Source organism: Fusarium graminearum, chromosome 2, assembly GCF_000240135.3.
Source record: "Fusarium graminearum PH-1 chromosome 2, whole genome shotgun sequence".
Taxonomy (NCBI): Eukaryota; Fungi; Ascomycota; class Sordariomycetes; order Hypocreales; family Nectriaceae; genus Fusarium; species Fusarium graminearum.
The window spans coordinates 525,953-540,478 of NC_026475.1; the positions used below are offsets into that span (position 1 = coordinate 525,953).

A 14,526-nucleotide genomic window follows, 5' to 3' on the forward strand; every position below is an offset into this window, starting at 1 on the left:
AAACGCCTCTGTTTCCGAACCAAACAAAACGGGCCCATGTGTTGTGTCGAATTCGACGACGTCTCGTGTGCTACAAAGGCGCTCAGCGACTTCTACGGGGACGCCGTTGCACAACAGCACGAAAGGCGGAATTCGTCTCAGCTTCTCTAAAAACCCGCTCGGTGTCCGGTCTGGCCAGACCCCTTCACACAACAATTCCAACGCGATGGGTGGACATGCACACATGTCAGGCTCCACGAGTGGTTTCGGGTCGGCAAACAGACCACCTCCTGGACTTTCTGCGCCCCCAGGGCTCGGAACTGGCCGCTCTTATCCCTACATGAACCCAGGCCACAGTAACGGCGCACTGGATTCCGTTGCAAGCTACGGCTGGAATACACCAGCGTACAGTGAACACAATGACTCCAGAAGAAGAAGGCCTATGTTTTCTGGAAACAACAATCCTCGCTACAACAATTACATGTTTGGGAAATGAGGCCCTTGAAATACGGTGATGGCACCTTTGACAGCATTCGTCTTTTCTGTGCTTGGTGGTAAGCACGGCAGTTTGATGCAGACCTGAACCAGGCTTGTTTCGTTTTCGTTTTCCTCTGCTATTTTTATTTTATTTTACATTATTGCGACACCCGGTTGTTATTTTCCTATGATTCCCCTTTTCCTGGACACATCTACATTTGCATCACTTATATACACGGAGTTATTTTAGTTTTGTTTCCAACCTCCCCTTTCGGCCGAGGCTCTCCAGACTTCACGGTGACTTTGTCACCCTTTCAACAGAGCGCATATGCAGCTCTCAGCAACCGGGAGCTCCTCTGCCTTGTCTTCCCAGAGGGCTAGGCCGGTAGTCATTCGCCTACATCTCAGTCTTGGACACAGGTACCTCAAGCCGGCAGACTACTCCCGACCTGGACTTGGCCGAATATTTTCAAGCTTGTTGTTGTCAATGTTCTTTGCTGGTTCACGATTTATGGCCTCGCCGAATTACGAAGAGAAAAAGAAGAAGAGAAAAATATACCCAAACGATTTGTCGTCTTTTGCGATACGGGGTGCTAGGCTGAGGACGGAGCACGACAGGATAAAACGTCTTTTGACACAAAAAGACGGGGGTTTTCAGGGAACGCGAGTTGTTCGAATTCATTGAGTTATTCTCAGAGCTGGGAGTTTATTTGGGAAATTCTGGAAAGGCAGGGAATGCCGGAGCACGGAAGATATTGAAGCGGTCGCCCCGCGTTACATTTTGCATTCGGGAGGATTGGAGCATAGGATTGAACGACTTGACGAAGACGAGGGTTCATACGCATGCATACCAAGATACCATTAACGGGCGATCCAACATATCGCTTATGCACGATGGCGGAGTTCCTTTTTTTCAATCATTCAAAACGGAAGCTGGCGTCTGATGGTTTATCTCTTTTCAAGATGCCAAACATGTCTGGCCAAGAGTATGGACACGAGGCAAAGGTTTTTGCTCGGGCCTAACACTGTGTCGGTTCTTGTCATGGTGTTACTCACATTCGAACGGAAAGGGATTGCATTGCATTGGATGGGATATTATTGAATGGGAAAGGTTCTGGCAGCGATATATCCACTAGGGCAGCGCTCGGTAAGATGCATGAGAACGCGACATCTTATTGTTTGCTTGTTTGTTGATTTGTTTGTTGATTTTATTTTCTTTCCATCTGGCACTGCCGAAATGGTTCCAAAGGGTCATTCGGCATACATGCTAAGATCAGCGAGATGTGGTAAAATGGTCTTGGCTTGCTCTGGCTGGCGGCGGATTACACAAGATGCTATGGCAGTTACTACTGTGGCGGCTCTTTGTCTTGTTGTTCTGGTTACAGGCTCGAATTATTAACGAATAGAGAAGAAATACATGCATGCAAGTTTTTGTTTTTAACCTGGCCTGGATTATAACATGACGCATATTGTTTATGGTTTCATAGCGACTTGTGCTATACTCGGCAGCTTTCACCAAGTAATCGATCTAAAGCAGGTGTAGACTGAGCCGTTGGGTGCTGAGCCGCATCGTACTGTCCAATAAAGAGCTCAGACAATGTTATGCAGAGTCGATACCTGCATGAATAAAGTTCTAAAGTCTGTCGGCGTTTGCATTGTAGTTTCTCATCCACTGGGCATGTCCTGTCAGCTTGGCATTGTAACTACCCACCGGGGGTAGACTGGCATTCAAGTTTGAAGCCGATGATATCCTCGCCAGCGAGAAGAAACATGGATGCATGCACCTCGTCTATATCATGCGCAGAGTCCTAGACTCTTGATCATTTGAGTATCGGCCAACATCACCGGTGAGGTTTATCCATCTCGATGAGCCCGGCTATTTAACCAATGGCTACGAAACATCCACGTAGGGACGATAGCAGAATGCTGACAAGGTAGGGTTGTATCCATGTGGCTTGACTTCCTGATTATGCAAGCTAAAGTACAGTCGGCGCTTCAATCTTGAGCCGAGGCGCTTGTGCGGTGCTGTGCTGTGCTGCGCTGTGCTGTGCTTGTCTACGCAGCTATTATATATAGTGTTTTGCATGCATGCAGTTGGTATTCGTCGTGTATGTAGGGCACGCATGAGCTCGTGCTTGTGTCACGCACACTTCTGCGTCTCTTTGCACACTCGGTAACCGGTGACGGGAGAGTATCAAGAGAGTGTGTTTACCGATATGCATCTGCCTTTGTGTTGATGGAGGGTTACCGTTACACTCACTGCTACGCTCTGCCAAGGTAGGGTAGGGTAAGTAGGTCGAGGCAGAGAAAGGGAGGTAGCTTACCCAGGTCGGCGGGCCGAGCCCTTGGACGGGGGCGGGTGGACGGGACGGGCGCGAAATCTTGAAACCACGAGCCAGGGGGATTGAATCTGCTGTGTGACATGAAGGGTTGTCATGTGGGAATAGCCGAGTAGCTGGGTAGCAATGGAGGGGCGTTGGATGCGACGACAGGGGGTGGGAAATTGAGAGATTTCTGAAAAGAGTCGAGTGCAGAAGATGAATGGATCGTGTGGGAAGAGGCTATTGGACTACTCTTGGGTACGGGGAACAGGTCCGGTGAGTTGATAGATGATGGCAAGGATTAGATCCATTGCTGCAGCTGGCAGGTCAACTAAGATCATGGATCAGATAACCTGTTGGCACACATATACAACAAAGTCCGAGGGGGTGGCCATGCATGCAGATGACAGATTTGGGATCATATTCTATGGTAGCTATACTATTTAGGAATACACTGCATTTGATCAACTCAGGGATCAAGCAAACAGCAAAAGTTGTCAATAATCTGAAATGATATAATAGCAATATGTGCGTCAGAGAGGCTTCTATCACATGTTTATCGAGAGACGATGCAATAGACTTTCACTTTCAACCCCAAGTACAACGCCGCCTCCTTAAGTTACACTTCGCGAGACATGCATTTATTAGTGCACAGTTATACAAAAGATAAGATGCTGTTCTGAAACCTCAAGACCCCATTGTGTCAGCATCATTCGCCCAGCTCATAGTCATGGTCGCCCAGAGGTCATGATACATGGGCTGTTGTCCTTCGGTGTTGATATTCGGTGTGGGGAGTACAGATTGGGCGTCAAAGCCCGCGTCCCACGCTGTTAAGTAAGGTTGCATGTCTTTATCAAACATGGGACACCCTTGATGTCCCAGAGGCTCGTTCAAAACTGGTGCTGTAAGTATGGCGACACGTCGGTTGTATTTCGTCTTGAGTACTTGCAGGATAACGCGGCTCGCAGAAAGAATATCCACACGCTTACTCGCCGGTGTGAGGTCTTCAGGGCCCTCAGTCATAGTTTCGAGAAACTCGTCGAAACGTAGCTGTGAGCGTGCCCATGCATGGTCCCAGTCTGGAACGTCAGCGATGGGGAATGAGAGACAGACTGCGAGGATGACACATAGAATGAACTTTGTCCAGTCAACGCTGGTGAAACACGTAAAGTTATCGAGGTTCATGAGGTGGTCAAAGAGAGTGCGGATGTTGTTCACGCAGCGAACGAGGCGGGTTGGCGATGGGTCGACGAAGCTAGGCCTTTTTGTGTTGATGCGTGTGAGGTAGAATATGGGACCACCTTGGAGAAAGATTTCAAAGAATAGAGAAGCAAGTTTCACGGGTGCTGGATACTATTAGAAGAGGATACATATTGCAGATGGGATATAGCTCACCAGAGCGCGAAAGATGCGGCACCATAACTTCCTTCATCTCTCTATGCTGGGTCTCCAGCCCAAGCAGCACGAGCTGAACCTGCTGATTCACCTGAGGATCATTGTCGCGTATAGAATTATTCGCGGTATTAGTCATGTTCGCCAGCCTGGCGAGATAACTCAACGAAACATCTCCATCAACCTCGGCATGTCGTTGCAAAATGTTACAGCAAGCATCTGCCCAGGTTGTCCACGCGGGAATCAGGTCCTTCTTCTTGAACATGTACATGAAGCTGTCGGATCTGTGAGTGATCTGGCCCCGGTGCGTTTCTTGGAGGACATACTTTGACACGGCGTAGTAGTATGCCAGATACACCCGTGGCCGGTCGAGCTGCGCACTGCTCATTTCCCCAGGGATTATATCACCAAGATGGGCTGGTTCTTGGTCGAGTTCGAGATCAGTTATGAGATCGCCGGCCATGCGATAATATTGGAAAGCTTGTCTGTTCTTTGGTCTGAGATGGAATGGATACCTGCAAATGTTAACAATGCCAGGCGACAGATATGGCAGAAGCAGACACACCAAGCGCAGTATATCAAGATGCCTTGTAGCAAGTTCATACTCCTCTCACCACCGGCGACAAACTTGAGGCCCAGAACTTTACGGAACTCTTCATCATAGAGAGTGTGTCCTTGTAAAGTCCGCGACCCAGAAGCAGCAGCCAAAATAGCCAACAGAACAAAAGGCTTCGTTGCAGCAAGACTTGCCACTGTCTCTTCTGGCATTAACACAATACAAGGGTAATGGACTAGCATTCTTCTAAATGAAGCCAGCAATGACTCGGCCGAATCGAGGTTGAATTGAGGTTTTGCATGTAGAGACTGTATCGAATGCGTATGAGACGACGAAGGCGTAGGAAAGCCAGTGAGAGGTGAGTCCTCAAGACTACCGAGATCTGTATCGCCATCCAAAGGGAACATCGAGTCCATGAATTGAGCATGAGTGTCGCGCAGGTTGTCAAAGTTGTCATCTACTTCTGTTTGGGTAGAAACTTCAAAGTCAATAGTGAAAGTCTTTGAGGGTGCTGGGGGAGGTGGTGCAGGTGGTTCATGGGTTTCTATAGCGCTACGAGATAATGTCAGTCGAATGAGTTTCTTCCATGTGACAGATTGGATGTATCCTACTGTTTAGTCCTTCGTCTTCTTGTTCGAGGTCCCATTCGTGATATGCATTCCTTCTTTGACTCCAAGCATCTTTATCACCACGCCTTTGTTAGATCGATTGGTTGGATGTGGTTTTGGTGAAAAGTTCTTACTTGCGACAGACTCCGGGTTGTTCACTTGGTTGGCATTTAATCTTTGCTGCGCGACATGCCTCGCAGGCTGTAGAGATTCTCTTGCGCGCGGGACATGATTCGATTGGTGATGGTTCGCTTGCCATTTGCAGTGTTTGTGTTGTATTTATGAGTATAAGACAAATGGATCAATTCGACAAATTGATTGGCCTATATACAAACGTGGCAAGTATCGGCTGAGAGGTTGATTGATTAAGTGTTAGAAAGAGACAGGAATGTTGGCTTGAGAATGAGATTCAATCGTCAAGTCTCCGGTGTAATGAGAAGCCGAATCCTCAATCGCCGACGACCCTCGGATCTTACGACCCACCAACCATGTTGAGTGTCTTCTTCTGTCAGCCACGTCCAAGATATGTGCAACATACATACATGCATGTATGCATAAAACTTACCTAGTCACATCATAGAGCACGTATTCTTCAGAGCCAAGTGATTTTCGTATAAAATACTGGTGATGCAATTAATACGTTGAGGTCCAACCTCTCATACAAGACTGAGCTCGTCTTGGGCGAGATATATCGCCCTCCTCGGCTCGACTTAACTACTACCTAGTAGTACAAAAAACAGTCTCACTCGACCAGCGAGAACTTCAACCCCGGGTTCCCCTCCTTCAATATCTTTTCGGCTGTCTCCCAGAGTGGCAGCGCAAGGTTGCTAACCTCATAACCAGCAGCTGATGTCATGTGCTTGCTTTCTCTGTGTCTCCCAATATTCGGCTTTGCGCATTCTATTGAGCAATATACTGCAGCTTTTCCATCACCCTCCACCGACCCTTGCTCTCGAATGTCGCACTGGTCGATGCAGTCCTTGCAAACCACAGCCTTGGATGTTGCGTCTTCTCCCATCTCTATGTCTTCGTAGTCGTATTGCGCACATCTATCCCCCGCCTCGCAGTCGTGCTCCCTATCAACATGGTCGTTCTAACAAAGTTAGCCTCTCATCTAAATAAACCCGCATCAACACTTACAAAGCCCTTGTCTAAACATTCATCCGAGCAGTAAACCGTCATCTTTTGTCGGCCACCGAGTTGGACAAGTGCTTGGCAAAGTGGACATGAAAGGACATTCTTAGGGTCCATCGGCTTCGCACAAACAGAACATGGCGGTAGATCGTACAAGTAATCAGATATGGCTGGCGTTTGGCTTGCTTGAGCTCGACTCTTATTCTGCAGCCTGTTCTGCTCAAACGCCATCTTGGCTCTGCGCAATTCATCAAGACGACTCCTGTGGGTATCGCGTTGCGGTTCCGTCGTGAGGCTCGCTTTGAGGTCTTGGGCGATGCGGTCGATGACTTGCTCAATCGACATGGTGTCGCTTGTCTCGTATGCTTCCAGGTATGGCTGTGCATTCTCTACAACTTCTCCTGTTTTTGAATCCTTGAAGAAGAAAGTGATGTAGAGCTGCTTCAAAGCCGCTGCATCATTCCTGACAGTTGCAATCTTCTCAGTCAGCGAATCCACATCGGCCTCCCAGTTAGCTGGTTTTCCGACACCCTCCCAGATCCTTTCAATGAGTTCTTCCCGTCTCTTAACAGGGTCGTCCAGCATTGCTCTCAGCTCATCGGGGTCTGCCCCACTGCCTCCTGTCGAGAGGAATCGCGGGTACATGCGCAGCACCCAACGATACCACGCTTCCTTTTCCGATGCGATACTGTCCTCGATCATCTTTAGGTCCATTTTCTTGTGGTCTTTGATGTCGGTGAATAGAACGTCAAGCTCATTAAGGAACGCTCTTCGCTGTGAGAACCACTCCCTGCCCTCGGCGTCGCAGTAGCGGGCGCGCATTCTGTCGAGAACTTTGGGGAAGCATTTTTCACAGCCCACCACGCTTCGTTTTCCACACTCTTCTAGACATGCTTTCTTTATGGTGTCCACCTCGCCGGCGCATTGTTGTCTGTGGATCCTGGCGGCGCTGAGCTCTGTCCAGTGCTCGGGCAGAGCAAATCTCCCGTTTCCGCCCATGTCATGTAACGTGGGCCTCGATTTTTAATTCGAACTTGTTAGTAAGTGAATGTTCTTAGTCCAAGAATAATCGTGATGCGATGATGTTTAAGTCAGGGGGTTGGTAAGAGATGGAACTGTGGGGGGTGGCTTGAGTCGTGAGCACCACAAAGATACAAGTGTCGGTCCAAGAAAATATTAGTGCAGATATATAAGATCTATCTCACTTGTTTGTCTTTGTCGTTTGTCTATTGTTATGATGAGATGAGAAGCAGGGGGTGAAGGACCTCAAGTCTTGAGGATCTCGACCGGTCCGGTTTCACCGAGGTTTAGGCGACCAGAATGCTCCTACCCAAGTTTGTTGAAATATAACAGCGTCAGTGGCAGGTTTGATGGGTTGAATCATCTTCCCAAGAATACAATAAACAGTTTTTTGCGATGTGTAGGTATTTCTCAGTTTCAATGGTGGATTAGAATTACACGGTATGGCATGGCGCCTCTTTGTATGGAAGACTGTGTGTCCCTTGTTGTCCGTACTTACACTGCATCCATACCGTAACGAAGTCATATCACAAACAAGCATCCTTCCAACACACTCATTTTCTTTAAACTATAAGCATACCTAAGTCACAATAACAGCTCAAAAACAAAACTCATTTTTTCCCCTCTGTATTCAAGCATATCGACCGTGTGATTGTCTTTGTTTTGTTTTGTTCTGTCACCTCTCTTATGCATATAACGAGGTCCCACTTTTTAAGTAGCTAATCTTATCAGGTAGTCCAACAGTCGCATCAACTTTCATCATTTCGTGATCTCGGCGCAACCAATTTCACAATCACCTCCAAGATATACAAAAAATCATTTAACAATGGTATAAATCACTCAATCTCACTATGTTACTCTTCATCTCTAACAATATTAGGCCGACAAACTTAGAACCCAACAAGAGCTCGAGCGCCTTCAGGCAAAGTACATCGGTACTGGTCACCCAGACACAACCAGCTGGGAATTTCGTACCAACATCCAGCGCGACACATACTCTTCCATCGCCGGCCACCGACCTCTTCTTTCCTACATCGCTCTGGCTGAGAACGAGCCCGTCGCCAAGATCCGCGCTCAGATGATCAGGGTATGCTAGACAATGCGGCTTAATGGACAAACAACAACTAACAGCTTGACGCAGAAAATGGTTCAACCTTGTGGTCCTCCTCCTCCGCGCGAAGATTAGAACATGTACGATATAAGCGATGCTAAGCACGACATGCAAAAGATTCGAAATTGGTTTGGCTTGGATTTTTAGACGGCGTCAAGGATTGATACCCCCGTGGAAGGGGGACTTTTAGACATACTGCGACATCTCGCCTTACGATCGCGTTCATACTTTCCAAGCATACAAATATAATTCGCTGAGCTGTATTGGGTATCATAGTGTCGACCTTGCTTCTCGTTCCCTCGGCCTCATTCTTGCATTCGACTCGCTTCCGCGTCAGCCTCCTCATCATCGTCGTTTTGCCGCGGCTGTCTGATATTCAGACTTGCGCGCAGCTTCTTTTCCATTTCTTCGTCCCAACTCTCACCATAGATTTCTCGTGTCATACCCATCACACCGCCTAGCCCGACTTCTTCCTTTCCGCGTGGCCCAACATGCCATGTAATGGTATGCTCACCGTCCTGGCCCAGAGGCGGCCGCTCAACTCTTTTGATGACGTATCCTTGTCTTTCCATTTTCTTGAGGATAACCTCTGTCTTGTCCATCGAGACGTTTTGGTCGGCATTCATTCGCAGGAGGTGGCGCTTCAGCTTTTGCTCGCTTAGTTCTCCGCCACTGAGCGAGATCAACGTGATGACCAGAGTGTAGAAACCTGCATATGTAGCCTCGTCGTCCGGGCTAGGCGTCTTCGAAGGTCCGAGTATCACAGCGCTGCGATAGGCTTCTGGTAATATAGAGGTGAGGATGTAGGAACCGGAACCGAGCTTGGGCTGCGAGTTGCTCTTCATGGCTACGCTTCGTTAGCGGGAATCCCAGGTCTAGCGGAGATTCAACATACCTTGACGCTTCTCCTGCAGGGTGACTTTTTCTCTAACTGGCAGCTCTCGTATCTCCATGCCCCAGAACTCTCGCAGCTGCTTTTGCGCCAAGTCAAAAATACGCCTGAAAGAGCGACCTTGGTTTCCAAGGACTAGGCCTTTATTAGCCTATACCCAACGTCCGAGAGCGTTTTATGTTACCTCTTTCCTTGATACCATCTCTTCGGATGATGGTTCTTGAGAATTCGCAGGATAAAGCATAGCGAACCAGCTTCTTAGCTAGTTGTTCGTCGGCGCTCTGCAGCTGAGATCTGTCACCGTCCATTTCGGCGTCGCTTGGTTCTTGCTCGTTCTCTTCGCCTTCGGATTCAACTCTATTTCTTTGTCTGGGGCGGACATCTTCCTCTGATTCATCGGCCTCGACCTGAGGTGGCTTAGCTTGGTCGTTCCTAGGTGAGTAAGTGAATCACTGGGGACTTACAGGCCGACGGCGCCGTTGTGTAGGCATGACGGAAAAGGAGACTCTGATAGAATGTGAGGAATTACTCGGACACAATCGGATGAATCAAATGGATTTGCAATAAGAATGATTAAAAGACACTGAGGGGTGAATTCACATGGTTTGCTTTGTTCAAAGGCTATACGCGGGTGAACCGCACTTGGACGCGTCCAGTCTTATCGGGGCACCACTTCCCGCTTATCGCTTAGTCGCTTATCGGATAAAATTTCCTTGGGCCTCGAATTCTCAGTCTTGAACAGGCCTGATCGCATTGTTGCAATCCGCTCCCTTGATGGGAGTTATTATTAATATTTTCTTTCTCGATGATTTCTAGAGCGGTCCGAGTACCGCGCATTAGCCTGGCATGCAGGTTCGGTCTGATAACGCAGCGCAGCGCCGGATTGGGCTTCCGCACGAATCCAGTCCGTGAAGGCCTCGGACGACGATTGTATACATCCGACTTGGGAACATTGGGGGACAGCAAGGTCGAACCTTTTGTTTCGAATAAAGACACATCGGAGACCATCTCGGAAGGAAATCTAGGAGAAAACGAATCAACGACAACGATACCTTCGACAGATGCGACTGAATCCAACAACAGCGACCCCGCCACCGAGATCAACCTTGAATCAACGACAACTTCCCAAGAGAAGCCAATTGGATCTGCACAAACCGAGCTCGATGGTATCTTGGACCAAGCGTCACCCTCGACAGGAAAGTCAGACTACGGCCTCTCTGAACTGTCTGACTTGCCCGGCTTGTCCTCCAAGCCGTCATCAGATTCTTCTGATCATGAACTGGACGATCTATTAAATGAGGCAGAATCAAAAACACATTTGCCAGGCAACCCGAGCGGTGGCGTTTCAGAGCTACCTGATCTGCCCGAACTTTCTTCTGAACGATCGGATTCTGTTTTTGAACTGGACGAGCTTCTGGGTGCAAGGTCGACAAGAACAGAGTCCGAGTTTGGCATATCCGAGCTACCTGGCCTCGACGACGGGCTATCTAGGGGCGTACGAGGGACCATACCATGGCCAAAGCGACGGTTCCGTGACGGTCTCATGCATGATGCACCGCTCGGTGTTCCTTCCTTGGGGCTCCCAGCTGATGCCATTATTATCAACAACCCGAACAAGACACGCATCGAAAGGTCTCCCGTCGTGGTGGAGGAAGAAGAGGTTGCACCGGAAAATTTTAACTGGGAAAGTCTGAATCCTAGTGTGAACATCGAGCCTGAGGTGGAGGAGATCAACGCCAACATTGAAGAGCTCCGCCCTGACACTCGTATTCTCCGGTTGACAGATATAGGGACTCTGGTTGAGTCTCTTTGCAGCGGTTTTACAATCAATCAATTGAAAGACTACCATCGCGACCGTGTGCCAGAGCAGGAGGAAGGCGAGATCGTGAACTATACTTGGATCGAAGGGAGTGTCCCTTGGGCGTCGGTCAACTCGGTTCGGGTCCGTGGTACAGACAAGACAGCAATTGCCCAGAAAATTGTTTTCGACAAGTGGAGAATTGAGGCTATGGAATACGAAAACGATCTTGGAAAGGCATACGTTTGGATGGATCCTGAGATCTTCCCCTTTCTCTTATGTGTGTTGTCCCAAAATCCGGCCAAAGAGTAAATTACTGACAGGTACTACAGATGGTCCGAACAACATATCACGCCTGCTATGGGTGTTGAGACGGGACTTCCTGGTAGGAGAAGATGAAAAGTTGACCTTGACCATTGAAAGGTCTCGAATCAATATCACGGCGAGAAAGTCGACAACTTACGGCGTCCTTGCCTACATGGATCAGTGCTTTCAAGATATGCGCTCTCGAACCATCGATGTAGCCCCTTTTCTCCCGCCTGGTACAAGCAGCCCGAAGCCTGCAGAACTCAAAGAGCTTGGCCGCCTTACCAAGACTTCCATCAAGCGCGTCAGGGAGGGTACAAAAGAGGTACGATATATAATCGCCGAAAGAGGATTCACGTACTAAACAAGCGTTAGAAATACCGGGTTTCTTGGTTGCCCGACTCTGATGAAGCTCCTGCCGAGACTGAAGATGTCGCTGATATGGTATTCCGCTTGATGGTCGGCCTTAGGATCCCTGGCACCCACAACGTTCTTCAGTGTATTCCCTCGAAAGGGGAAGATGAAGTCAGTGGTCAGTTTGTCTCGGTTCAAAGACAGACTCGAGCCATGTCGTGGAGAGACAAGCTTGGTCGGTGGTTCAGGGTTGTTGACCCCATCACCAAGTCTTCCTGGTCAGCCAAAGAGCCCTCGCCCCTCAATCTGGCCGCTTCCGCAGATTTGCCCGAGTGGGACGTTTCCGGTCCCGTCAGGAAAGACACGACCACAGCAACGTTTGGTCATATCCTCCACTCAGAGCCTCTCGATTCGATGAAACTGCTCTCCCGCAAACGTCACATTCTATTACCATTCATTCCTCATCCCGCCGCCTTCTCCGCATTGAAACCTGAAGACGACGATACATTGAACGAGATTACAACCATCATCATGAACCTTGTGCCTCGTGAGGAGCGCAAGAGAGGTCGAAGCAGCGATGCGCAGAAGGAGATCAAAGAGCCTGCAGTTCGCATCAGAATACCTGTCAAGCCAGACGCTGATTTTGTAAATTTCTCCCTTCCTGATGACATGACTGCTGAGTCTTTTGTAACCTGGCACGTGAACGATTTGTTGCTACCAACCGAAGCTGTTGACGTCCGCCTTCAACACGAGAGGTCGGAGACTTTCAGCATCTTCAACCGCGGCGTGAAAAAGTTCCTCAAGGCATCGCAATTCAACTTGGCTGAAGGCAAGCTTCGAACGCCCGCTCAAGCCACTATCAATATCTCGGGAATCATGTTGAGCGGGAGCCGCACAGATTCGAGCACCAGCAAGAGCAAGAATATTGTTTACGATTTCCGAGGTATTGAGATTCATAAGACCGTGGAGATGCCATGGCGAGGCCACACATTGCGCTACTCTAGCATCGAGGCGGGACAGCAAGGCGGGCAACGTCAGGAGATTACATTGGAGGCCGGTCCTCCGGGCGGTGGTCCTGCCAAGTTTCATCCTGAGAGACGACAAAGCTTTTTACAACTGGTCGAGGATATGGCTACTGGAAAATGCTTCTCTTGGTACGATGGCCACAAGTCTATCAAGAGCCGCCAGTTGGAAGACTACAGCTATAACTTGCCCGAGAAGGAGCTAACCGACGACATCATTGTTGAGGACATATTTGACGCAAAGGGTCGGCCCAAGACCGTGGAACGCGAGAGAAAGCAACGCCAAGATACTGCGAAACAAGAACGCGCTATCAAGAAACAAGAATCCTCGAAGCCGCTTGCGACTTCGAAATCTGATAGACAATGGGCGTCTTCGGAGTTGAAGAGAGAACCAATCCTCGACGACATCAGCAAGTTACTCGCGGCCAAGAATGATTCCAGTCTAGACCCGGCGCCTAGGGTTGAGGAGGTATCCAACGAAGACGAGTTAACACAAGAACTCATGGCTATAATCGACGCTCCATTGAAGTCCAGGGCAGCTGCGGTGGGCCGTAACAATAAGGCAACCATCGTCAGCACAGGCACCACCAAGGACGAGATACCGAAGTGGACGACCGAGGGCGTCAAGCAAGTTCCTGCCGATGAAGATGCCACCAAAGACAGGGCGCCCGATAACCAAGACTCCAGCAAGGATGCTGCCAACGCCTCGCCCACTGAGAAGGCCGCACCCACAAAGAGCAAGAAGAGCGCCGCCGAGACCGAGCGTGACAGAGTTCGTACCGAGATAATGAACAACTTCTTCGGGGCTGAGGAAATCAAGATCGAATCCTCTGCGACCAGTGACAACAAGAAACCAAGCGCAGCCCGCAAGGCCAAGATCACAGCACGCAAGTATACCGTTCCTGACCTGGAACAGCCCGCGAAGAAGACCAAGGCCAAGGGCAAGGGCAACAACAAGGCCAAGGCTAAGGTAGTAGAGGAGGTAGACCCATTCCTCGCCCAGTTCGCCACCCGTGCGACCAGCAACAACAGAACCACCGATCCAAATGCTACTCCTGGCTTCTTCGACACTCCTCCACCAGAGAGCCAACCAAAGATGTCGAAGAGCACCGAAAGAAGCAGGAATGGTGGCAAGAGAGGCGGCAAGAAGAGATCGTAGGTGGATGTACAACAGGTTTCATGAGTGAACAAGGTTCACGAGTAGGAACAGCCCCTCGGAGGAGTGGGCAAAACATCACGACCATGCATGCATGTCAACGTTATGGGGGTATGATTGGAAACATTATTGCAACTATAGAGATGGAGTAGGCTGGAGGATATGATCTTTCTGTATAACATAAAAAAGCACGTGTATTATATGTAACAATACCATCGTTAGACTTAGAGACAATGAATGTTAAGCATGGTTCGAGGTTGACATGATGGACCACACAAACTACCAAGACATCAAACGTCAAAGATCGATCGTCAAAAAGACATGCTCAGTATGTATGGAAATTAGACTGGCCAACTGAAGGGCACGGATCGAGGGACACCAACACCAATTACAAGCATCA

General features: G+C 49.1%; 6 protein-coding genes across 6 annotated transcripts; 3 read left to right on the plus strand and 3 right to left on the minus strand.

Moving 5' to 3' along the window:
* Window positions 1-36: 36 nt before the first annotated feature.
* Window positions 37-475, plus strand: FGSG_13292 (uncharacterized protein; the record flags this gene model as incomplete). Its single annotated transcript, XM_011321601.1, has 1 exon — window positions 37-475. Exon 1 carries the CDS (start codon window positions 107-109, stop codon window positions 473-475), a length of 369 nt encoding a protein of 122 aa, XP_011319903.1. The 5' UTR covers window positions 37-106.
* Window positions 476-3,464: 2,989 nt separating this feature from the next.
* Window positions 3,465-5,592, minus strand: FGSG_13293 (uncharacterized protein; the record flags this gene model as incomplete). The annotated part of the gene is made up of 4 exons (XM_011321602.1): window positions 3,465-4,123; window positions 4,173-4,684; window positions 4,735-5,277; window positions 5,468-5,592. 4 exons carry the CDS (start codon window positions 5,590-5,592, stop codon window positions 3,465-3,467), a joined length of 1,839 nt encoding a protein of 612 aa, XP_011319904.1.
* Window positions 5,593-6,075: 483 nt separating this feature from the next.
* FGSG_13294 (uncharacterized protein) lies at window positions 6,076-7,466 on the minus strand (the record flags this gene model as incomplete). The annotated part of the gene is made up of 2 exons (XM_011321603.1): window positions 6,076-6,426; window positions 6,474-7,466. 2 exons carry the CDS (start codon window positions 7,464-7,466, stop codon window positions 6,076-6,078), a joined length of 1,344 nt encoding a protein of 447 aa, XP_011319905.1.
* An 847-nt stretch (window positions 7,467-8,313) lies between these two features.
* On the plus strand, window positions 8,314-8,673 carry FGSG_08814 (splicing factor 3B subunit 5; the record flags this gene model as incomplete). The annotated part of the gene is made up of 3 exons (XM_011321604.1): window positions 8,314-8,316; window positions 8,368-8,574; window positions 8,629-8,673. The coding sequence occupies 3 exons, from the start codon at window positions 8,314-8,316 to the stop codon at window positions 8,671-8,673; spliced, it is 255 nt and encodes an 84-aa protein (XP_011319906.1).
* A 230-nt stretch (window positions 8,674-8,903) lies between these two features.
* On the minus strand, window positions 8,904-9,981 carry FGSG_08813 (uncharacterized protein; the record flags this gene model as incomplete). Its single annotated transcript, XM_011321605.1, has 4 exons — window positions 8,904-9,445; window positions 9,494-9,625; window positions 9,675-9,897; window positions 9,955-9,981. 4 exons carry the CDS (start codon window positions 9,979-9,981, stop codon window positions 8,904-8,906), a joined length of 924 nt encoding a protein of 307 aa, XP_011319907.1.
* A 1,052-nt stretch (window positions 9,982-11,033) lies between these two features.
* Window positions 11,034-14,129, plus strand: FGSG_08812 (uncharacterized protein; the record flags this gene model as incomplete). Its single annotated transcript, XM_011321606.1, has 3 exons — window positions 11,034-11,568; window positions 11,621-11,919; window positions 11,970-14,129. The coding sequence occupies 3 exons, from the start codon at window positions 11,034-11,036 to the stop codon at window positions 14,127-14,129; spliced, it is 2,994 nt and encodes a 997-aa protein (XP_011319908.1).
* Window positions 14,130-14,526: the final 397 nt, after the last annotated feature.